General features: G+C 40.2%; 1 protein-coding gene across 1 annotated transcript; it reads right to left on the bottom strand.

Annotated features, from left to right (window-relative positions):
* Positions 1–8,243: 8,243 nt before the first annotated feature.
* Positions 8,244–25,250, bottom strand: LOC5565836 (translation initiation factor IF-2). The gene is made up of 2 exons (XM_001650164.2): positions 23,115–25,250; positions 8,244–9,536 (listed from the first exon to the last, which is right to left on the bottom strand). The coding sequence occupies exon 1, from the start codon at positions 24,867–24,869 to the stop codon at positions 23,127–23,129; it is 1,743 nt and encodes a 580-aa protein (XP_001650214.1). The 5' UTR covers positions 24,870–25,250; the 3' UTR covers positions 8,244–9,536; positions 23,115–23,126.
* Positions 25,251–26,366: the final 1,116 nt, after the last annotated feature.

A 26,366-nucleotide genomic window follows, 5' to 3' on the forward strand; every position in this document is an offset into this window, starting at 1 on the left:
ACGTGGATCTGAGTACGTTTGGGCAGTTTATGTCAACTTTAGTGGAGCTGGCATATGAAGTAGCAGATGATTTTCCTAACATCGAAAAGATCCAGAAGCAAAAACAAAAACCCAAGGAACGGGCGTTTGTGCAGACGCACACGGAATCTACTGGGCCACCAGTGGTTCGCGCGACTAACAGTGGTACTCCTGGCACTCGCACTCCGAAGAAACTGTGCGCCGTTTGCAAAGCGGAAGGACACCGGGTCGCCGATTGCAGCCGGTTCCAGACAATGGACGTCAGCGGAAGATTGAATGTGGTGCAGCAGAGCGGATTGTGCCGATCTTGCTTAAACTTTCACGGAAAATGGCCTTGCAAGACGGCGAAGGAATGTAGCGTCAACGATTGTCGCCTGAAACATCATCCACTGTTGCATTCTCCAGCGGCGACAACCCATGCTGTGGTGTCAACAAGTCATCTGAGCGAAACAACTACAAGTGAGGGGCCTTTCTTCAGAATAGTTCCTGTGACACTGTACGGCAAGGATTGCGTAGTGAACGTCTACGCGTTCGTGGACGAAGGGTCGAAGATTACGCTATTGGAAGACACGGTGGCGGATCAACTTGGAGTCGAGGGGCCAACGGAACCTTTGAACTTGCAGTGGACCGGAAACATTAAGCGTAGTGAACCAAATTCAAGACGTATCACTGCTGCGATTTCCGGAATAGGTTCATCGAAACAGTATCAACTGATTAATGCTCGTACAGTCGGTGGATTGCTGCTTCCTTCCCAGACGGTGAACTACGAAGAAATGTGCAGTCGTTATCCGCATTTACGTAGTCTGCCGATTAGCAGCTACGAGAAGGTCTCGCCAAAACTCTTGATTGGTCTTGACAACTTGAAGCTCACCGTACCACTGAAAATCCGAGAAGGAAGGTGGACGGAGCCGATAGCCGCCAAGAGTCGCATCGGATGGAGCATCTATGGATGCGCGGCGACAACAGAAACGACGGTAGTGTGTGGGCTTCATTTTGGAGGATGGACCAATCAGGAGCAAGATCTCAATCAATTGGTTCGCGACTACATTACGCTGGACAACGCCGGTGTAACGTGTTCCAATACGCCCTTAGAGTCCGAGGAGGATAAACGGGCGAGAATGCTGCTGGAGTCAACTACCAAAAGAATCGGTGGGGCCTTCGAAACGGGACTTTTGTGGAAGGTCGACCACTCACGGTTCCCGAGCAGCTACGGCATGGCCTACAAACGAATGTGTGCCATGGAGAGAAGACTGAAGAAGGATTCGACACTCTACGAACGTGTTAGGCAGCAGGTTCGGGAATACGAGATGAAGCAGTATGCGCACAAAGCATCGCCGCATGAACTTTCCACCACTAGTTCGGACCAGTGCTGGTACTTGCCGTTGGGGATCGTCCTGAACCCAAAGAAGCCGAACAAGCTGAGGATGATCTGGGATGCAGCGGCAACAGTTGACGGGGTCTCCCTAAATACTGCTCTGCTGAAAGGGCCAGACTTCCTAACCTCATTACCGGCGGTCATTGGAAACTTTCGATTGTACCGCTACGCCCTAACCGGAGACATCAAAGAAATGTTTCACCGGTTCTTTATCCGGGCTCAAGATCGTCAGTTCCAGCGATTCCTGTTCAGGGATCATCCACATGAGGAGCCAGTAATCTACGTCATGGACGTAGCCATCTTTGGCTCGGCCTGTTCACCAAGCAGTGCGCAGTATATTAAAAACCTGAACGCCAGAGAATTCGAAGCAGAGTATCCACGAGCAGCAGCAGCCATCATTCATCGCCACTACGTGGATGATTACCTGGATAGCTTCGGAACAGTTGAGGAAGCAGTGAAGATCGGACGCCAAGTGAAGAATATCCACGCCGAAGGTGGGTTCGAGATCCGCAATTTCTTGTCCAACGACCCGACGATTGCAGCACATGTTGGCGACGAATCATCAGAAGCGGAGAAGCATATCCACGTAGAGAAGAACGAGCGAATCGAATCCGTACTGGGTATGAAGTGGATTCCAAGCAGCGACACATTCACATTCACCATTTCCCTGCGAGACAACCTTCAGCACGTCCTGAATAGGTCACATGTTCCCACGAAACGAGAAGTCTTGCGCACTGTAATGAGTTTCTTCGACCCGTTGGGACTGATCTCGTTCTATCTGGTGCACGGGCGCATTCTGATGCAAGATATTTGGGCGATCGGTATTGGTTGGGACGACCTGATCAACGAGAAGATCTACATGCAGTGGAAAAAGTGGATCGATCTTATCCCAGAGTTGAGCAATCTCCGCATTCCGCGTTGTTACATCCGTGGAGCCACAGAAAGCAGTTATTGCGAGTTGCAGGTCCACGTGTTCGTCGATGCAAGCCAGTCGGCATATGCAGCTGCAGCGTATTTCCGCGCGGAAACGCCGGAGGGTCCGGTGGTCAACCTCGTAGCAGCGAAATCCAAAGTGGCACCGTTGAAGCTGTTGACGATTCCACGACTCGAACTTCAGGCAGCTGTTTTGGGTTCCCGTCTGCTCAACAGCGTCATTGCCATGCACGCTCTCCCAGTAACAAAGCGGGTACTGTGGTCCGATTCAAATACCGTCCTGGCCTGGATTCGGTCGGATCAGCGGCGATATCATCAATATGTCGGGTTTAGGATCAGTGAAATTCTATCGCTGACGGACGTCAACGAGTGGCGGAAGGTACCTACAAAAGAGAATGTAGCCGACGACGCAACAAAGTGGGGAGCGGGGCCGAATATCAGTTCCGACAGCCGATGGTTCGAAGGACCCCAGTTTCTCCGACAGCCTGAAGAGTGCTGGCCTGGAAGAGATGTTCAGATTGATCCCACGGAAGAGGAGATAGTGGCGTGTAACATTCACGACGCAATACAGCCAGCGCTGGTGGACGTAGCCAGGTTTAGTAAATGGGAGAAATTACATCGCACCATGGCGTACGTGCATCGCTTCGTCCAGAATGTGCAGCGAACTCATCGAAACGAAGCACGGCAGTCTGGGGCTTTGTCGCAGGACGAATTGGTGCTTGCCGAGAGATGGTTATGGATACTAGCACAAACAGAGTCCTTTACCATGGAAATACAGCTGTTGGAGAACACTAAAGGGATTCCGGACGGTGTCCACGGAGTCCTGCCTAAATCAAGCACCTTGTATAAGATGTGGCCGTTTATTGATGAAGCAGGGGTGTTGCGGAAACGAAGTCGTCTAAGCAATGCAGATTGGATGGCGTTCAATACCAAATATCCGGTGATTCTTTCGCGTCAACACCCAATCACTTTTCTTCTGGTTGACTACTACCATCGTAGATTTCGCCACTCCAATCGCGAGACTGTTGTCAACGAGATGCGACAACTTTATGAAATCCCAAGGCTCCGTTCAATAGTGCTCAAAGTGACGGAGAAATGTATGACGTGTAGGATTCGCCGGGCCACTCCTAAACCGCCTCCTATGGCACCTTTGCCTAAGGTCAGAGTGACTCCGTATGTGCGTCCTTTCACGTTCGTAGGTGTGGATTACTTTGGTCCGGTGCTGGTGAAGATGGGACGCAGCAACGTCAAGAGGTGGATAGCCCTTTCACCTGCTTGACAATCCGTGCAATACACCTGGAAGTTGTGCATAGTTTATCCAAAGAGTCATGTGTTATGGCGGTCAGGAGATTTGTCTCGAGGAGAGGAGCTCCAGCAGAAATCTTCAGCGATAATGGTACGAACTTTCTTGGTGCAAACAATCAGCTGAAGCGAGAGATTGAAGAACTTGATCAGCATTTGGCGTCCACCTTTACCAATACAACAACCCGTTGGTCTTTCAACCCTCCTGGAGCTCCCCACATGGGTGGCGCATGGGAGCGCATGGTTAGGTCAGTGAAGGTAGCAATCGGAGGCTTACTGGAAACGCAGCGACGACCCGATGACGAGACACTGGAGACGATTATAATTGAGGCAGAAGCGATGATCAACTCACGTCCACTAACTTACATACCATTGGAGTCAGCGGACCAGGAGTCTCTAACTCCAAATCACTTCTTATTAGGAAGCTCAAGTGGAGTGAAGCAGATGCCGGTGATGCCAACCGACTATCAAGCTACGCTGCGAAATGGGTGGAAGCTCGCACAGCATTTGTCGGATAGCATGTGGAAAAGATGGATAAAGGAGTACTTGCCGGTGATCTCAAGACGGTCGAAATAATTCGATGAAGTGAAGGAAGTGGAAGTAGGAGATTTGGTGCTGATCGTGGATGGTGCAATACGGAACCAGTGGATGAGAGGAAGAGTGGACAAGGTAATTACAGGAAAGGATGGAAAGGTTCGGCAAGTATGGGTGCGAACAGCGAACGGCGTGCTGAAAAGACCTGTTGTGAAGGTTGCCCTACTCGACGTCGTAGATAGTGGAAAACCGGAAGTTAGTAACAGAGGTTTACGGGTGGGGGGATGTGACGACGAGTACCCCTCGGCTGGCTACCAAAAGTAGTTTCCACAGGGTGTTCCGTTGCGCCAGTAGAGGTGTGACAGGAGAAATGTCACCATGAAGAATGAGAGATGACGAAGCGAAAGCAATAGAAATTGAACAAGAAAAGAAAGTAGCTGTTAAATTTATAAGGTTGTTAAAACGGTAAAAAGTAGTAAAATTTGTGAAATTGAAGCCTAAAACCTAAAATACTACAGAGCAAATTGCCAATTGAAAACCCACTTAAACTAAAGGAAAAACTAAGGAGAAAACTGAAAAATTGTAAGTCTAAATTTGTTATCCTAACTAATGAAATACCTAAAATAAATCTAAATTTGCAGCTAAAGCTGATTCCTACAAACTAATAGTTTTAGTACGGGCTGCTAAGAAACAGTTTCAACAGTGGTGTATACTTACTACCGCGACTGGTGGTCGCATACTTGTTCATAGTAACTGCTATTGATGTTGTTAACTCGACTGGTGGTCGTATATTTACTCTAAGTAATGGTGGTGTACACTTGCTATCGCGACTAGTGGTCACAAATTGGTTCCATAGTAAAATCGAGGATAATACGCGATTGGCGTATTAACTTTGATGGAGCTTACCACTATGAGTGGAATAAGAAAAAAACTCAGCAATCGCAAAAAAAGATGACCGTTTCAGCGAGTCTCGTCTCAGCTTTTTACCAGCCGAAATAAAAAAAAAAAACGTGCAACGAGGTATACGTGACACAAAATTTAAAACGAAGCCGCCCGCGCGCACGACTTGCTGCGATTTCGGAGTCTGGACCAACTTTTTGCGAATAGTAAAAATCCACAGAGGAGGACTTTCTCCATCCGCACTTCGCATCCTTCTTCCGACCAACCAAAGTGTTCACATTCCGAATACAGTCAACTCTCCCTTACTCGATATTCCGTATCTCGATATCGAGTTAGAGAACCATAGTAAAAGTTGGTTTTCATGGCCAACTCGATGGTCCCTTGGATCGCAGTTGCATTGGTTTTGTGTTTTGTAATTCGATACCTCCCTAACTCGATGGTCCCTTCAATATCGAGTAAGGGAGAGTTGTCTGTATCTTCAAGTAGGACATTATTCAGATATTCGATTGTTTTTTAATTCAGTTAGTAACCTATCAAGAAAACCCAAGGAAAAATATCATCATGAAATCAGGAGTTCTTTCAGAGTTTGTTCAAGGCATACTCACATAAGGTTTTCTTAAGAAATTCATCGCGGATTCTTTTCAATAAAAATATCCAAATAAACATGAAAAATTTCCTTGACGTTCTTGAATGAACCCAGTCAACATTTTGGTTGGTATATTATTTGCTATACATCCTTATATATGAATCAAATTTTTCGTATAAAATGCATGACAACGCTATATACACACCAAAGTGGAGCCCATATACGCACTTCCCACGACTTTTTCAGACTTTCCATGGTCAGCAATACGATGCCACAAAATTCCGATAAAAATAAAAAAAAAGTTTCCTATGAGACTACCAGACCGTTGGATCCCTAACCCGGGACCATACCACCACACCACAGACCGCTTTATGAATAAGGTGTGATTATTTGCCAACATGAAAGGAAGTTTGCTATACAGCACACACGCTTTGTTGTTCTTTGAAGCCCACCGCCAGAAGATACCAACCTCGGGTGGCAAATTTTGCTATGTACTTGCTATTTCATTTGATGCTAGTCTGCATTGATATATGATCTGTCAGTTTATACAACTTGATGCGATTCTAGATTATACTTTTTACGGCATGGTTTGTTGTCAACAAAGTTTGTCGACAATGAATCGTAGTGGAGAATTATATACAATTTGTGTTAACATTTATTCGTTTTGATTTGACATATTGTGCAATTCTGATTTTTGACGTATGAATATGAGATTTTTGGCGCACATTCTTATACGATACGTGGTTCACTGGGAAAGGCTGGGAAAATAGCAGCATTATGACAGGAATTTTCTATTCTGGAAAATGCTCTAAACGGGAATTTTGAAGATAGTCGACAAAGGTATCTATCGCCACCAAATCAAAATGTATTCCTCAAAAATCCACTTAAGAATAATACTGGACAGTTTTTTTTACAGTTTGGCCCTTTATAATGCGGTAAAATCAACAAATGTACAAAGAAGTCGCATAATAATGAACGCACATATACGGTTCGAGTAGACCACAGTTCGAAATCGGTATATCTCAAAATCCAGATAATTCAAAAACTTGGGGTCTTCAGTAAAGCTGTTCTGGAGGTAAAGCGCTATCTGATGGTTTAATTCGGAATTTGACCGCTAAGTGGCAGTAGTGGGTGTGGAACTTTTACTTTTGTTTTGCAGATATTTCAGGATCCTGACCATTTAGCAGAATGGCGTCCTCGGCAAAGTTGTTCAGTAAGTTAAAGACTATCATTGTTCGAGCTAGTTGATTGAAAAAAAACTAAGCGGCACAAGTGAGTATAAAACATTTGTTTTGCAGATATCTCAGTAGCCTGACCACTTAGAAAGATAGCGTCTTCGGCAAAGTAGTTCAGTAGCTCAAGGACTATCATTATTTGAGCCAAGAAATAGAATATTTTGTAACCAGGAGGGGTTGGTGAGTATGAAACTTTTGTTTTGCTGATACTGCAGGATCCCTTCTTTTTAGACAGATGTCATCTTCGGCAATGTTGTTCAAAAGCTCAGGCACTATCATTATTTTACCAAATCTCAAACTTCAAGGATCAAACAAAGAAAGCATTTGTGCTACTGAACAATCGGACGAAGACGCCACCTTTCTAAGTGATCAGGCTTCTGAGATATTTGCAAACAAATGAATACGACACAGTTAGTGTTACTGCTCTTATTACCGTATGTATGTTTTAATGATTTTTTCTAGGACTTTCGTAAGAATTCAGGTATTTTCCCAAATATTCAGAGCGTTCATTAAGTGATTCCTTCCAGTGGAATTACTCCAAGAATTTTGTTGCGATTATTTCATGAAAATAACCTGGATTTCTCCAAAGATTCTTTTAGAAATTTTCCAAGGAAGGCCATTGTATCCGATGATATCCTAAGTTAGCTGTAGAATTCTATTGAAGGATTAGTGAAAAAAAATCTGGGTGAACTCCTAGTATAGTCTTTGAAAAAACTCGGGGTAATCCCTGAAGCAATTACTAGAGGTGAATAGTTCAAGGTTTTCCCGGAGTAAATTCTAGAGAAAGTCCTCTAAGCATCATTTATAAAACGTTGGAAGAATTTCTGGGAGTATTGGTAGAGGAATCTAGAAAAATTTCTAGAGAGATCTCAGTATGAGTCTCTGAAAGTATTTCAGTTGAAATCTCTAGAAAAAATCACTAGAAGATTTCTTGATATTTTTCCATGAGACTTTCTTAGAGGACCTGCTGAAGAGCTGCATTGAATTCTTTGATTTTTTCTCTGGAACCTGTAGAATTTTGCATCGGTATTCACTAAAATCCTTATAAGGGAAAAAGAAACTCTAGAGAGTATTTTGTTTAAAATAGCGACCTTAGCAATATTCCATTAAAAATAGAGACTATTCAGACACTTTCATTAAAAATATACCTACTCAAAACAAACATTAGTAGCTGAATAACAGTTTAGGCTTGAGAGTGGTTGGTTTAACTCTTATTCCGTGAAAATGTTTGTTGAGAAGTCTCTAGAAAAAGACCTGCTGCATTACCTACAAATATCATCGTTACACTATTTTTTAAATTTATTTCTTGCTTTTACTCTAGGGACTGTCATCAAATATGAACGTATAGCAACTCTTAAAATAGTGTTTCAATGAAAAATTTTATTTACAAAATAAGAAGTCTGAGATTTTGCAGTTGCCAAGTTTTTCACATTTTTTTTGCATGCATGTAGTATGTAAACAGTTAGTGATTTTTTAAGATATTATAAAACTTGTGATTTGTTCCTGTATCGACTATCCTGGCTACTAAAAGCGGCACCAACTCAACGATCATATTTTAAAAGCGCATTTGGTTTATTTGGGTTCGCGGTTTATTTTAGGTGTTGTTTATTTTCTCATCTAGTTATGATTATAATGATTTTGTACACCAATGTTTATTCCTAATCGCAAAGAGTTTCTCAATGGTTTATGCACGTTTATGTTCTGTCTAATATCCTAGCGAATACTGAATATTAGAAAGAGATAATATAATAACTATAAATCTCCTTTTAAAAATATTTGTTCTTTTATCACATTTCAACACGTTCTAGAAATGGTGTCAGGTGTTACGCACAAGAAGGGCATCTAGGTAGGGGTAAAGTATCAACAAGTCTACAAACAGTATTTATATAAAATAGAGATTCATTTCAGTTCAATTCAATATACAGTATATGGAATAGTCTACAATAGGATAGAATATAGTATAGCTTTCGCCTTTAAACAGAGAGGACATAACTGGTTCAGAGATACGATCTTGTCACTTTTCTTTTAGCCTTGATTGTGGGGACGCTACCAAATGCCCCTCTGACATCAAATCATATTAGGTATTAAATACTACGCATAATTGTTCAAGATTGCTCATTCCGTTCACTGGAAGAAATTATCAATTTGGGTGTCATACTTTGCAAGTTAAGAGTAGGAAAAAAGACAATGTTTGGATAAATTTTATTTTCAAAGTCTCATCGCTAAATGCGTTATATTTAGTTGGTTCTAATCTTTTCGTGTTTTCAATAGTCCGATATCTGACACTGATGTATTTGTTCGATTGTTCTAATGTAGTTCTGTCGTATTTAAACCGTTGACAAATTTCAATTCTTTTCATTTACTTCAAAATTCCACAAATCAGCATTTCAGTAACAGCTGCGAGATAAAAAATAGCGTTACCTGTGTAACGCGATTGATAGCTAAAACATTGATTATTTGCCATTCGACTGTAATATCGTTCAGTTCGTTCTGCGATTTTCAAGCTTAATGCGTCATATAACTTGCTTGTAATGGTAGTGAAGTCGTAATATCAAGCTTTTGGTTCCACATTCTCGTTAACGATGTTTTCTCGGTGTTTATTTGTCATTTCAGTTATCTTTCAAAAGTGACGACGGCTTCCTAAAAAATGTACCTGGAAATAGAAACATAAATGTTAGAAATGTTCGAAAACGTTTTATTTTAGACTTATTGCTGAACACTGTAGTACTTTTTCGGAGAAATAAGACCACCTTAGCGGAAAAGGAATATTTTTCTCTATCATTCAATTCCACTAGAGTTTGTATCCTTTGACAGATACACGTATTTCGACCTCTTCTGTAAGGCTGTCTTCAGTATCGTATACTAGACTCGACTTCTAGTATTAAATTTAGTTTTTCATTTATTTATAGGTATTCCACTGAACAGCTCAAAAATGTATTGTCGATATTTCGCTGTTTTTTTTTCTGTTTTTACTGAAAATGGTATTCCCTGAAAACGATTCCGTTGTGAAACATTTTATAACTATGTTTAATTTAGTAAAATTAACGAATTACTATCCAGCTTTTTACGCTAGTATGCCATAAATTTTGAATCACCCCTTTTTGACATTGCTTGCCCACACTATAATTTGTTTTACAGTTGGATCGTAGCAACCTCTGCACCGAAACCAATTTTTGATGTTGTTGGTGTTGACAAACGTGTTTCCAGGAGACCAAAACCAAAACAACTTACCATGAAGTCTCATTTAGTACATTCTTGTTATAATATCATTTTGTTTTTTATTCATTTTAGGTACATTAAACAGGATTACTACTAATCGAATGGACCAGTGCACGAGTTCACTATCTGACGTTTGAGCGGTGCCGTGTTATTTATGTGACCATGGCACCGCTCAAACGTCAAATTCGTGAACTCGTGCATCGATCCATAAGGAAACTGAACTATGGAGCCTGGAGTTCTTTCAAGGACGTCTGCATGAGTACATAAGGAATTTCTGCGGAAGTTTTATCATTCCTTTAGGAGAACTTCATAGAATTGTTTCAGAGAAATTACAACAATAATTGCTGAAAATATCTCTAGATACAACCTTTGATAAGTTCTTTGAGAACTGGAAAATTTATTGAAGAATTTTCGAATGAATTCTTGCAATCTTAGGAGAAATCTCCGGAGTAATTTTTGAATGTATCCTTACAGAAATTCCTGGTTGAAATCTCAAAGAAATGGTAAGTGACAATTTTGAAAGGAATCATAAGAAATGGAGGCAATAAGGAAACTAAACTATGGATTTGTCGCCGAAAGAATAAATTCTTTCAGATAGATTTATTGAGTATCAATTTATATCAATGATCCACGGATTTATATTTATTGCTCCCACATGCTCTCTTAACACACAAGACCATCTAAGCCTGAATGTAGGACGATATTTATCATTGATAGCCACCAATACTAATTTTAATTGTCTATGACTAGCAGTCTATACTGTTAATGTTAATGGAAATTAACGGCAGGTTTTCTTTTTTGTTATTTGAAACTTTTTGCAGGAATTGGTGGCTCCATCGTCAATAATAGTGCCCAAACGCAACATTTATAAGAATAGAATAAAAGAATAATGTAATATTGAACTCTGGGAGGGCTTTCTTGGACAAACCTATTCAAATGTGTGGAAGTTGGCGCTATGTGTTTAGGTCGTCTGATAACGTAGACTAAGGTCGTAAGAATATAGACAACCGCTTCCCATGAGAAACGAAAATCGGCGGATAATTTGGTCGCCAGCTTAGAGTGCATTGCTTCCATAGAAAAGCGCAATTTCTTTATAAAATTGCCTACCTTCAGGCAATCTACAAAAATACAGATTCATGATTACCAGAACGTCTGATGTAACGAAACGACGAAAACCAACGATTTCTTTATTGACACGATTGCCTGCGATTATGACATTAGGGCTTGTTCATATATTTCATAGCGCTAAAAATTGTTCATGTATTTCATAGCGCTATCTGTTTTTTGTATGAACCGTAACATCTTCAGGACACCTACCCAGCGTTATGAAATTTGTGAATGGGCACTTATTATCCTTACGGAAACATGGCTCCGTCTTGACGTACTCAACTCCGAACTCTGTTTTAATTACACGGTATACCGAGGTTTATGGACAAAAGGTCGAAAGGACAAAAGGTCGAAAGATAAAAGGTGGAAAGGACAAAAGGTCGAAAATGGTTTGCTTGGTGAGAAGTTTTTCCTTCTTTGAAAAAAGATTTTCGAACTTTTGTCCCTTCTTTTTTGTTCTTCGACCTTCTGTCCTTTCGACCTTCTGTCCTTTCGACCCTTTGTCTCTCGACCTTTTGTCATAGATTCGTATTCCGATACGATCGCAGTGAACAGACAAGCTCCTTCCAACGTGGTGGTAGTGCAGTTAAAGCTTCTCTTCGTTGTACATCGGTGTCTTTGAACGACTGCAACTCCCGTGAACAAGTTGTTGTCTCTGCTAATCTTTCAATGGCAACAATCCATCTTAGCATTTACATCCGGCCGGCTCCACCACCTGAAGCGTACTCGATGCACGCAACTGTAATTTGCTACTTCTCTTCCGAAACCGACGCAATCATTGTAATCGGATACTATAATCTACCAGGGCTTGCTTGGATATATGACGACGAGATGAATAGCTGTTGCCGCATTTGAAGCCCAGTTAGCCTGGATTTGCACGTCAAACGCAAACAGCAATACTTAACCAATTATCATTACGTTATTTTCGATTTTCATTGATTGACTTATGAAATTTAGTAATAAAATACTTTACCAAAATCATAAGTGAAACTTAAAAATTTCAACAATAATCGTTGTGGCGCCAAATCATAATTATTCCTTAAGAAATTATTAAGTTTTTTTTTGCCTCAGTGTACTTTACTGTACTAAGTCAACTCGATACGTAACGTCAATAACCATATTTTTGTTTTGGTTTTTGTCAGTGATGTCTGCGATGTTGAAGAGCCACCGTCTTATCTCTTGAGAATTTACGATGACGGAGGCAATTACCACAGTTGACTCTATGCGTGAAGCTCCGATTTCTTTGCATGGCAAAGCATAGGAAGTCAATTTTCAAATGCTTCTAAAAAATTCAAAACTTAATTCAATTATATTCTGTTAAGTGTACGGGGTTAGATTTATGATCAAAATAATGTGTCTATAATGTAGTCCATCAATAGTCTATCAACATGTACTGAAAAGAATTTAAATAGCTATTGTAGATAATTTTATACAAGCATTTCAAATTTCACTTCCTATACCTTGCCGGGTTAAATTTTCGAAGCTTCACGCATATAGTAAACTTTTTCCAGATGGCAGCACCGTACCTTCGTTAGAGTGAATGGATGCTCTGCTCATCACAAGCCTTTCGTACTCCGAGTACAAATATGGGATACACGCAATTCGCGTCTACGAAGGTAATTACCACAGTTGACCCTATGCGTGAAGCTCCGATTATTTTACATGGCAAAGCATAGAAAGTCAATTTTCAAATGCTTCTTAAAAAATTCAAAAAAACTTTTTAATTAAATTCTGTTAAGTGTACGGGGTTAGACTATTGATCAACTATAGAATCAGCAGCATATTGAGAAAAAATATAAAACTCAAAATTATATGCCTATAATGTAGCCCATCAAAAGTATATCAACATATACTGAAAAGATTTTAAATAACTATTGTAGTTAATTTTATACGAGCATTTCAAATTTTTTTTCCGACAGCAATAATGAACCAGATTTTGACTTTTCGCTTGGCGATTTTGAAACGCTAAATGCTAGTTTATCGACATCAACTGGACGAATCAATTGGCGAACAAACGCACTGATGAAGCAACTGCTCACTTTTATGATAAGCTGTATAACGAGAGGCAAACTGCCGTGGTGGTCACCGGAACTGAGACGTCTTCGAAACGGTGTTCGCAAGGCTCGCAAGAGTTTCTATCGATCCAAATCCGATCGGCTTCCCCTTCATTTTGGAAGGAGTGTGCTGAATCTATGAAGCTGCCAATAAGCCTCATCGAGAGATCGGTTGATGAGGCTTATTGTCACTGAAGCTGACAGAAAATTTCTAGCAGTTTGAGAAACGGCCTCAGTAGTCCCGATTCATAAATCTGGCGAAATCAATTCTGTCGATTTTTTTAGGGAGTTCTGTGGAAATCCTTGTAGGTACTACTGGAGAAACTTGGGGGAAATTCCAAATGAATCGTAGATGGAATTCGTCAAGTAATCCCTAGCGGAAATTCTTCAGGTAATCATTAATCCCTGTGGGAATTCTTGAATGAACCCCTGCGGAAATTCGAAAATCCTTTCTGAATGCTTCTGACGGAATCCCTGGGGGAATCTCATGAAGGAATCCCTGATCAAATATTTGAAGTAATCTCTAGGAGTATCGCTGAAGGAACCCATAGGGGCATTCTTGAAAGAAATCCTGGAGGATTTTTTTTTAAATAAATATATGAATCCGCGGTGGAATTCCAGGAAGATTTCCTGAAAGAATTCTTTGAAGAATCCCGAATGTTATACGTAAAAAAATTCTTAGTCAAATTCCAGAACTAGTCTTGGGAGGATTTCCTGAAGGAATTTCTAGTCATATTTAAAAAAAGGAGCAATTTCAATCCTTTACGTAATTCCTGGAACATCCATAGGATAATTCTTCAATGAATGCATGGAAAACATTCTTGAGCAGTTCTGACAGAATCACTGGAGCAACTCAGGAAGAAGTTGTTTGAGGAACCAATGGAGATATTCCTAGAGAAAAAATGGATCCCCAGAGGAATCATTAAAACCAATTACTACAGGGATCCCAAAAAATCCACATTGAACTTACTACACGAAATCAGAGAAAAATGGAATGTTTTGAAATTTTCAAGGAAGCAAGGAAGATTTTCCTGACAGAACCGCTCAATGATTTAGAAGATTTTACAAGAATAAATTGTACAAATTATACCATGATGTCCTTTTGGTAACGCTTCAATCCAATCACACGATTTGAAACTAACGGAAGTTTGCAGGGTCCTTTGGAGAAGCGAAGCTCTACTCACTCACATAGTAGATAACTTTGGATCTTCGTCTTGGAAAAGCTCTGAACAACTTCCTCGAAGACAGGAATATTCTGTCTCGTTTAGATTCCTAAATATCCCTCAATTGCTGCCGCACAAACAAAGTATGCACACACACCAGCGCCAGCGCTGTGGATGAATCGGGAACTTTGCAGGATCCCTCGAGGAAGCACTGCTCATTAGGCCGTTCCTTATTTTTCGAAAATGTGAAATGTTATAAGTTCGTCATTGTAAAGTGCTCGTTTTGGTAAGAAAAATCAGGTAAAAATTTGAAGTCCGTGCGGGGACGCTATGTGGTCCCCCAACGGCCCTGAAGGTATTAGGCGTAGATGGCCCCGTGCGCATAATCGAGCTCGCTGCGCTCTAGTGTACGCAGCATGAGTACGAAAAGCCACCAGTAACAAATTGTCATGCGCTCGTTGATAATCAACATAGAAGTTTGTTTTCTTTGGGATGATTTAAATATTACGTAACGCAAAATTTGCCAATTTTAGATTTTCTCCCTCCCCCACGTATCAGATTTTGTATGAAAAATTTAAATTTTTGGTATGGACCGTAACACTACGGAAGACCACCTCCCTCTGTTGCGTTGCGCAATATTTGAACGATCTCTTTGTAGTTCTGAATGGATCATTCAAATAACCAAAACGGCCGCTATGGAAAGCATACATAGCGCCACCGTAGCCTTGTGTGTTTGACAGAACAGCAATGCTGTCACAATGTTAAATCCCATATACAGTGGCGCCTTTGTTTTGATGCGGTGAACACTGACAATAACTACGTTCAATGATCCATTTTATGGCAGCGTGCAGTGTTATGAAGATATCCACAGTATAAAATATTACAGTCGCCTCTCCACATCTCGATATCGAACGGACCATCGAGATAGGGAGAGATCGAGACAAAGAACATTAATTTAATGAACACTAGATTGGAAATCACTCCGTTACTAGGAACATAATAAACAAACAAACTTCATTTCGAGTTTCCATATTGTTCTGAATCGCCTAAATCTGGTCTAGTAACTTTAGATAATAGTCATATCGACATATGGAGAGAAAATTGGGAAATAAAAGTCAAAAGAAACACATCGAGATATGGAGAAATCGATATAAGGAGAGATATGAGAGAGAAATCGTATGCAGAATGAAGGGACCGAAGCAATCATCGACATAGGGAGAAATATCGAGATGTAGAACATCGAGATGTGGAGAGTCGACTGTATTTAACTTAAAATTCTATGCTGATAATCAATTTGTTACTAGTGTCTTTTCGTACTCATGTTGCGTACACTAGAGCAGCGAGCTGGATTTGGTTCACGGGGGTCATCTACACCTAATACATTTAGGGTCGTTGGGGGACCACTTAGCGTCCACGCACGGACTTCAAATTTTTAACTGATGTTTTTCTCACCAAAACGAGCACTTTACAATGACGAACTTATAATATTTCACATTTTCGAAAAATAAGGGACGGCCTACTGCTCATTCCGTACAACTTTTTTAAAGACATAAATTTTCAATCTCGTGTTCCGGAATAGTCAGCTATGTTACAATCGGGCGATGGACAAATTTTGTGAGCGATCTTGCATAAAAAGGTGAATGCATAGTATTTAGTAGAGCGAAATATAGAACGCCGTGAAAATCCTTTTTTAGTACCAAGGGATCGAATGCAGTACCGTGAAAAGGTGCAACATTGATAAGCGGGGTAAAATTGATCGGAATGGTCGTCGTCGTAAAAAGTTCGCAACAACATTTTTTGATGAAAATTTAGCCAATTTGGCAAAATTATCAGATATCTATGAAGAATGCCGAATTTTCTTAGGAAATTGCTTACTTTTAGGCGTATTCCGCGGCTCAATGTGTTCTTAATTTCAAAATAACTCAGACAGTATATGACTTGTGAAGCTTTGGCCTTCAAATTCGGTTTTGAGGACTATGATTTTAGTAAGTAACGACATTTTCAACATTACCGAACATAGGGGTCAATGTTACCCCACATCTAGGGCTGTTACAAAAACTCAAAATCGTATCCGTGAAAATCGCGATTTCTAAAATACTGAATGTAGACAATTTTTCCTGTAATAAGCAGTTTTCCGAAAATCAACGGTTTTAGGATTCATTCACATATTTTATATCCATATCGATTTCTAAAATACTGAATGTAGACAATTTTTCCTGTAATAAGCAGTTTTCCGAAAATCAACGGTTTTAGGATTCATTCACATATTTTATATCCACCCACCCCCATCAGCGTTTTGAATTTGTTAATGGCCCCTTATGATTGAAAGTTATGCAGTATGATTTTAAAAACGAGTTCAATAGTTCACATTTATCATTTCAAAACAATTCAAACACTCAAAGTTGGATATAAACTCAGCACCAGCGGATTGTTTCCAACTGTTTTCAACAATATTGCCTACACCTCAAAAAACTGTTATATTTTTGTGCAAAACTATCCTTATAAGAATGAAATTGTTCCAAATCATCAGTAGACGGAAACGAAACATCCAACATCCCTGGAAAGTATGGCTTTTTGGTACCGACCTGATGAAAATCGTCAAATGATCAATTTGATCCCGGTTATATTTCATTAGTCCGACAGTAATAGGCAAATATGCAGTTCATTGGATTATACATTTAACACTCTTTCGACGTTTAATACAAGATGCCCTACCTTCTAGGTTCAGATCTGAGCAACTAAGCCTCTATTGCTACGTAATTGAAATTCAAGATTTATGAGGCCACTGGACAGTAGACAGTTTCACAAAAATAAAAATTTCTGGGATTCAACCAGTCACCCCCAAGTCCTAGTTGCAATACTAAAACAAACTACCAGACAAATTTTCATCCAATTTGGAGAAGATTAGGAGGTGCCTCAAGTCAAAATTGTGTTTTTTGGCTATTTTTTACACTCAAAAAATTCTACCGAGAATTTGGAAAAATGAAAATCAAAATAAATACCACTGGTTGAACGTATTATTAGTACTTTACAACTTTTGAGAACACTGTATGCCGATAAGAGATGGTTTTGACCTCATAAAATTGATTTCTGTTCATTAAAGTACCTGTAAAATATACATTTCTCTACAGTTTTTGTTCTACGAGATTCTTAACCTCATGCCTAATCATAAAAGTTCAATCGTAGTATCATTCCTTTGTCATTTCTGAACATTATTGTAGTACATCATTTTTGTATCCGAATTACAGATACATTGTAAAAAATCGTCGGAAATACGACATTCCTCATTCCCCTGCATTTAGAGCTGCTGCCAAATGGCGCAATTGCTGACATGTTTAAAAACTGAACATAGTAGCTTTGCTTTTTCAATGATGGATGATGATTGAAGAAAACATCAAGCAAATGCCATCAACGCAGTCGTGTTTCAAACAACATTCGCATTTGATGCCAAGCATTTACATATGTGATATAGCCCCGAAGTCAAGCTTCTCGACTACCGATCTTGGGGATCAGAGTTTGATTCTTTTTTTTCGAGTGAAACCAATGTTTATTATATGCAGCATAGAAAAAGGACTAAAGGCGCAAATCACTACTTGAGCATTTTTCTTCATTCACTTAGGAGTGGGAGATTTTTGTGAGTTCTATTGATTAAGACTCAGCCACAAGATACACTTTTGAACAATGAATCGTGATGAAATTTGTTGGCCTCAAGTCATTTGGTCCATTGAAAAAAAAAGAACACTCTAAATGAACTCCCGTGATCAAACTCAGATCCTCAAGATCAGTAGTCGAGAAGCTTGACCTCGGGGCTATATCACATATGTAAATGCTTGGCATCAAATGCGAATGTTGTTTGAAATACGACTGCGCTGATGACATTTGCTAGATGTTTTCTTCAATCATCATCCATCATTGAAAAAGAAAAGCTACTATGTTCAATTTTTAAACATGTCAGCCATTGCGCCATTTGGCAGCAGATCTAAATGCAGGGGAATGAGGAACGTCGTATTTCCGACGATTTTTTACAATTTATCTGTAATTCGGATACAAAAATGATGTACTACAATAATGTTCAGAAATGACAAAGGAATGATACTACGATTGAACTTTTATGATTAGGCATGAGTTTTAGAATCTCGTAGAACAAAAACTGTAGAGAAATGTATGTTTTACAGGTACTTAAATGAACAGAAATCAATTTTATGAGGTCAAAACCATCTCTAATCGGCATACAGTGTTCTCAAAAGTTGTAAAGTACTAATAATACGTTCAACTAGTGTTATTCATTCTGATTTTCATTTTTCCAAATTCTTGTTAGAATTTTTTGAATGCAACAAATAGCCAAAAAACACAAATTCGACTTGAGGCACCTCCTAATCTTCTCCAAATTGGATGAAAATTTGTCTGGTAGTTTGTTTTAGTATTGCAACTAGGACTTGGGGGTGACTGGTTGAATCCCAGAAATTTTTATTTTTGTGAAACTGTCTACTGGACAGCAATAAAAAATAATTGTGACGTACAATGCGTTTATCGAGTAATATCGAGAATCTAGTTAGACGTGAATATAATGACTCCCAGATCTTTACCTTATCCCACTAACCCAATATCCTTTCTATGACGACTGTGTAAATGCAGGTGTATACTCGGTCTTAAGTAATAATCGTTGTCTAACTAACATTCATTTCTTCCCCCGAAGACCGTAAGGAGGCGGCCACCGCCGTTGTTGACTTTTAAATTACGAGCTCTTGATGCATCTAAATTAGAAGACGAGAGTTTACATTTATCAATGCAAATTAGCTAATGACGAACCGCACAATTGTACTCTAAATCCGCTACAAAATTCGCGACTGTTGTAACAGCCCTGCGTATCAGATCAGCTAAATTAAAAAACCGCCTTGAACCTTTTGTTTAAAAATGCTTAAAACTTCCAGAATGTCAAATACAATATACAGTCAAGAGCTATGGTTGCTTGCCAGTACTTGTTTTCAAAATATGAAACTTGCAACAATTTCGTCTTTGATATAACCTTTGTAACAAATGATATTTCCAGATCCAGATGATTTGGAAAATTAACGCTTCGGAAAAACTGTTCAGTATCTCAGACGCCATTTTTATTTGAGTGAAGTGACTAGCAATGTTGTCACTAGGCGGCGCTAGTAAGCATGAAACTTTTGTTTTGCGTATATCTCAAGATCATGACCACATAAAAAGATGGCGTCTTCGGCAAAGTTATTGTCGGGAACACATACCTATCAAAATCTGTTTTTTTTTTATAGAGATCAATAGGCGACCACTGTCGATTTCTCATTGAAAAAAAATAGTTTTCCCACAGTAAATCTCATATAAATTTTGAAACGCTAGATAATAATAGTTTCACTGATCGAGCAGAAATTTTGCACAGTTGTTATGGGACCAAAATAAAATCAAAAAATGCAATGCAAAAAATAGAGTGGCAGAATCGAACCAAGGACCACGTGATTATAAAGCGCGAACGCACGACTGATGCAGCATAACTGTCCCATATTGACTTTCGAACCATCACCTTTTTTCATCGCAACATGTACACTTTACTATGCATATAAAAGTCAACACACTTTGTTTGGAAATGTTGTGGAAAAAAATATGTCCCGTATAATTTGCTAATCGATAGAGGCAAAATAAGCTATCTACGCGGTTTTGTTCACCGAATATGGCATGTAGAAATGTACTAGAAAGTTATGAACAAAAAAAATTGAGCGCTTTTTTCTCAATGCCTAGTTTTCCCATATGGGACAGTTATGCCTGTATGGGCAGTGCAGTTGGATTACGAGGGAACAAATCGCACATAAAAAACGTTCATAATTAATCAATCATGATATGGAATAGTAAATTTAAAAACTTGATCTTGATTATGATTACTTAAGGTGGAACAGTTTGGAATCAACTTCTTATATTGCACTAAAACTTCAAAGGCACAAATCTTGGGCAGAAAGCATCCAACAACAGTGCACTTTTTATTTGGGCTTTGTGCACAAGCTTAAAATAAGAAAATCAGAAGTGCATATCCCGTCTACTGAAAATTGCCGGCGCGAGCGCCTAAGTTATCCCCCTAAAATAGTAGTTTTTGACGAACATTTTTTTGCGTGTACATACAAAATTATACGCTTAAGAATCAAGCATGCTGGATTTGCATCATTAAACTGACCACGTGTCTCCATATTTTTGCGATTTTTGCAAAGCCAATCTGAACTTTGCTCATGCTCACGCGTTCAATGCAATGGCTAAGAACATAAACTTGAACAAATCACGAGCAATTGCATCTCTGGGCACAAGTCGCTCATTGTGTTGGCCATCTTTGGATTCCGAGATGTTTCACCTTAAACGTTCATTTCAGTGTAAAATGTATTGAACAATTAACGGTATTGTGGTAACATTCAATCGTTCTATGGGTAGAAGGCCTTCAGTAGAAGGATATCAACTGAGAAGGATCTTGACAAATGTACACACAGATTCAACGGAAGGCTAGGTAATGGAAAGACTGATCGTATTTCAGCCGATACGGATTTTGACGGGCAGACGGATGAGTGCACAACAACTTGATATTTTTTGTTGATCTTTCCAAGATCTCTGAAAAGACTGATTTTCATATTTAATTCCCTACAGCTATGAAACTACGTGAAGGTCGTGGCTGAATACTCAACAAAGTTTTGCCGGAGTTCCTGTAGGAATTACTATCGAAATCTATTGAAAAATTAGGCTTAGGTAAAAATCCCGGAAGAATTTCTGCCTTTTTGTTAAGGAATTTATGGTACCGTGCACCCCCACTAATTCGAACAGTACCTCATGCAAACCATCGGGGTTCATTTTTAATTTGAACATCTAGTCACCCTAGAAACGTGTTTCTGGTTACCTTTTTCACTGTTTTGTTTTGATTCTGCGTTCCGTTCCATCTCACTTCACTCCGTTCCATGAGCTAAATGACGTTTGAACCATTTTTAATCTGAACGATGTGCAAATTAGCGGGGTACAGATTAAAATGTGTTCAGATTAAATGTGGTAAAACCAACGGGGGTACCCGGTACACTCTAGAAAAAAAAAAATCATTGAAATTTACGTGTTATTAGATGTACATAAAAGAAGCGAACCATTTCACATAAAATTACATCTGTTCTTAAAATTGAAATGAACATGAAAAAAGTCGTTATAACTGACTTTTACATCCTGGCGCGTAATTCTTTTTTCTCATACTGTATTTTTTTTTTTGGAAATTGAGTCGTTATGCGCGTATTCGGGATTTTCAAAACTCTTACCTTGATGATGTTTTGAAAACAAAACTAAATCCAAAGGGCATCGACTTAGAGGAACCAGTAATTACAATTCTAAGTGACCACCGCTCCCGCTCTACACTAGAATAACAATTTCAAACATTGCTCTTTCAAAAACAACCGCACAACATACCATGCGAGAACGATTCCACGACATGAAACAAACGGGAATAAATAAAAGTAAGCTGAATCGATCACTTCACTAGTTGATCACACACATTGCTATCAAGCACACTTATGCACCCAATAGGGTCCTAAAGCCCTGTCCCAATTTTAGTGCCAAACGCTTAAGTTCAGGCCAAAAACACATGTTTACTCAATTTTCTAATGTTTTCCGTTGGTTTAAGCTCAAAAAACATTTTTTTAGATTTTGTCACATCCTTTGGCTTAAACTCAAATATTGGGTGTATTTTGATTTCCGTGTCCCTTACGAAATGTCAGATAGGAACAACCCCAGTGGTCGAACTAAAACCCCTGTGGTGTTTTTGTCGACTAAGCGAACGTCAAACATGATCAAAAGTGTCAAGGTTCATTTATGGACCAAATTTTTAAATTAAAGTTTAAACATGACATAGCCATTATTTGAGCGGGAAAAATTGCTAAAGTAGTTACAGTTACATGCATTTTCGTGTTATTAAATGAAAACAAGATTTCATTAAAAATTTTAGGACCCAATTTGCAATTATTTTCTCGTATAAACACAGAGGAGGGGGCCTTCGTTAGTCGAGTGGTTAGAGTCTGGGTTCGATTCCCTGTCAGTTCAGGATATTTTCGTAATGTAAACTTCCTTGACTTCCCTGGGCATAGAGTATCATCGTACCTGCCACACGATATACGAATGCGAAAATGGCAACTTTGGCAAAGCAAACTCTCAATTAATAACTGGAAGTGCTCATTGAACACTAAACTGAGAAACATGATCTATCCCAGTGAGGAAGTAATGCCAAGAAAAAGAAGAAAACAAAGAGGAGAAAAATCGCGACGCGCAGCACCGGCCATGTTGAAAACAAACTCAATGATGCCGACACCAAGTCTGACATTAAAATCAAATTTCATGTAAATTTGCGTCTTCTAAAATGAAAAAGTTCAGTCTCACGTTCATATTTTACGACACATGACGTGTGAAATCAGAAAATTGACACAAACGTTATAGAATTCTGTAAAGATGCATTACTGGACTGAAATATCGTTCTTTTTTTTTGTTTGAAATCATGTGTCATTGCATGTTTGTTTTAACTATAAATCAAAAGAAACATAGAATTTCGTTATAAATGCGATTGCGTCACAAGATAATTAAGTGCATTTTCAATTAGGTCACATCTAAAATTATTTTTTTTTTTAAGAATGGAGATATTCTAGCTTAGAACAAATAGTCGAAACTTACCTCTTTTTTTCTCTAGTACCGCACAACCGCAGCGAAAACCGTTGGCAACATGGTGGTCAGTATAAGAGTCTTGATCGTGGTGCTCACGGTAGTGGCGCCGCTTGGCGCTTGGTTCAGCGGCTGGCTGGTAACCGCGGCATCTTGGGCTGCCGCAACGGCACCCAGATTCACCGGGCCATTGTTCGGATCGGACACGAACTGTCCGGTAGCAGGATCGTACGATCCTGGCGTGAATATCTGCGTCAGGGGGTCGTACTGCCCTTGCTGGAAAATGTTGGTCTCCGGGATGTAGCGACCTGGTGTAAATACTCCGGTGGCTGGATCGTATTCGCCTGGGGGCACGTACTGACCGGTAGCAGGATAGTACTGGCCGGGTGGTGGGAAATACTGCTTTCCGGTGGGTACTGGAGCTGTAGATGTCTCATTGTACGAGGCCAGTGGAGTTGGTGTGGATGTTTCGGTAGAGTTTGTTGGTTGATCGCCAGTTGAGTTGGTGTTCATGATCACTGGGGTATTTGGAACACCGGCGACGGCGTCCTTATTTTCACTGGTTGCCGGAGGTGGATTTGCACCTGCAACTGGGACTGGGGCAGGTGCCGCGGCTGGAGCTGCTGGAGCACCTGGAGCAGCTGCAGCAGGGGCAGCTGCAGCTGCTGGAGCAGCAGCGGCAGCAGGAGTCTCTGGGTTACCGTTGACAACAGTAACACGATCACGGTAGATAACGCGATCTTCAGGTTTCAGTGCGTTGTAAATGGCAGCACCAGCGGCTCCTGCTAGAAGACCCGTTCCGACTCCAGCAGCGATTCCTCCGATTCCAATTCCAGATGATTGTGGTTTGTATGCTCCCACAGGGATGGCCGCAATGGGGAAGCTTGGTGCTGGAGCATAGTTGACTGCCGGAGCAACACCGCCGCCTTGGAATCCACCGTGAGGTAGTCCACCATATCCACCGGCTGGAGCGTGGTAACCAGAACCTCCAGAGGGGAATCCACCGAATCCTGAGGGTTGGTGACCGAACCCGCCTGGTTGTTGGTGTCCAAAACCTCCTGGTTGTTGGTGTCCGAATCCGCCTGACTGCTGATGTCCGAAGCTGCCAGGCTGATTGAATCCTCCGGGTTGTCCAAATCCAGGCTGATTGAAGCCTCCGGGTTGGCCTGGCTTGAAGCCCTGATTTCCAGGGCTGTACGCTGGAGGTGGTTGATTGAACGGAGAATGAGCATTTGGATTGTTCATGGCTGAATATGGCGGTGGTGCGCCATGTTGAGGATTCACAGAGTATGGCGGGGGTGGCGCTCCATGTGTCTGATGCACGTTATGCTGTTGCTGCACTGGGTATGGTGGTTTAGCGGCTCCGGAGCTTTGAACTGGATATGGTGGTTTAGCAGCGTTTTGCACTGGATATGGAGGCGCCGCTGCAGCTGGTTTCGCCGGTTGGTTACTATTGACGTTCCAACCGATGGGCCGTGCATTGGCTGATGAGTCTACCGGCGCTGATGGAGCCGGTTTTGGCTTTTGCTGATAGTTGCTGTAACTCAAACTACCAGGGTTACTGGCCGCCGGAATACTTTGACTTGGTTTAGAAACACGGCCCCGACTAACCGACGATGATGACGAGCTTTTACTCTTGCCACTGGTTTTTCTCGCTTCCAAAACTGGTAGAAAATTTGAAGCGCAAAGTAACACGCAAAACGTAACCACTTTGAGCTTATTTTTATCAATCCGCAACGATGCCCCTCGTTTCATTTTATTATTCATTTCTCCTTCACGACCACTGCAAACTGGTTATAGCACAAAAATCACCGATATGCGTTTCACTGACTCACTTTGATGCTCCCCACTTAATTATTTCTTTATTAATCACTTCACTGAACAACGCAATCGATCAAAGTAGCCATTGGCTACCGCTTAATACGTCTCCAATTTGTGCAATTTGCACAACAATTCACTCCTTTCGCCGACTACTAGATGGAAAATTTATATCCTCGAGCTGTGATGAAAGGAAAAATCAATAGTTGCCCTTATTAAAAATATTACTTTGCACTACGAATCGCGGACCAGACGTAACTTTGTTCCATTCACTACAAGTTTCTACGAACGAATGTTACACTGAGACAGACTCCGTGTAAGGCCGTGGTGTGTATAATAAACCTGAAAAATCCATTCAAGCTGATGATTGTATCTGTCCATGCGCCATGCGTTGCTTGCAGGTGAGAAGAAGCATTGCTTACATGTGCTAGTGAAATTGAGCGGGTGTCGAATGGGGAACAAACAGTGGGGGATGTGAATTACGTCTTGATGCTGGTGGCTGACGAAATCCGCGATTTCGATTCACTAATCGGCTAAGTTGGCCTTGCAATTGCTTTCCAGGCGGAATGCATTTGGTAGAATGAAAGCGAGGGCTCGCGATGCCGTCATGTGCGGTATTCGTTGCCAGTACGGTATTTCTGTTCATTCGGAAACGGGAAGTGAAGGTGTTGCAAATGTGATGAGGCTTAAACCTTAAGGAAGGTGGAATGCTATTCTTTTGGTGTGTTTGTTGAAACTCTTTGTTTTGGCGAATAATAATTAGATTTACTGTTTATATTTTGAATTTTAAACCAATTAAACAATTTTAGCTTATTTTTTGTCTGGAAGTATTCCATTACAAAAAATGAAACAAAAAATTAAGATTTTGATGCAGTTTCTTGGGGCGATGATTTAAATCAGCGCGCAGCGATTAAAGAATGATTCATTGTAAATATTCTGGAAACGTGTATGCTACTGCTAGAGCACTGTGTTCAGCTTTTCTAGGAAGTGAATATACTCTTACAGGGCTGGTAGTGGCAAGCTAGCACACTATTATTCATTACTGAAGGCCGATTTTTTCACCTTCGCTTAGGCCGTAAAATACTTTTACTGGATTTAAGGTGAAGTGATCAGACGTCCAGAATGTGTGGGACAGTTGCGGATTTGAGCAACTTGTCCCACATCCCGGAAAATGCCCCAAATCGTAGAAATTATCAAAAGTAGTTTAATTTGTTCTTGAAATATGAACATTGAAGTGTTAATCATTCTTGTTTAAAAATTCAAAATTAACATCCACTTACTGGTCAGGATTCTTAATGGACCAACTCTATTCCAATCAAGATCTTAGTAGGATCCAGGATTCTAGTCGATATCTTAACAGAACTCTATTCTTATTCTTACTTACGTTGAAATTTCGCAAAACATTATTGAATTCCAAAAATTGTTAAAACTTTTTCCACATATAAG

This window comes from Aedes aegypti, chromosome 2, assembly GCF_002204515.2.
Source record: "Aedes aegypti strain LVP_AGWG chromosome 2, AaegL5.0 Primary Assembly, whole genome shotgun sequence".
NCBI classification, from domain to species: domain Eukaryota; kingdom Metazoa; phylum Arthropoda; class Insecta; order Diptera; family Culicidae; genus Aedes; species Aedes aegypti.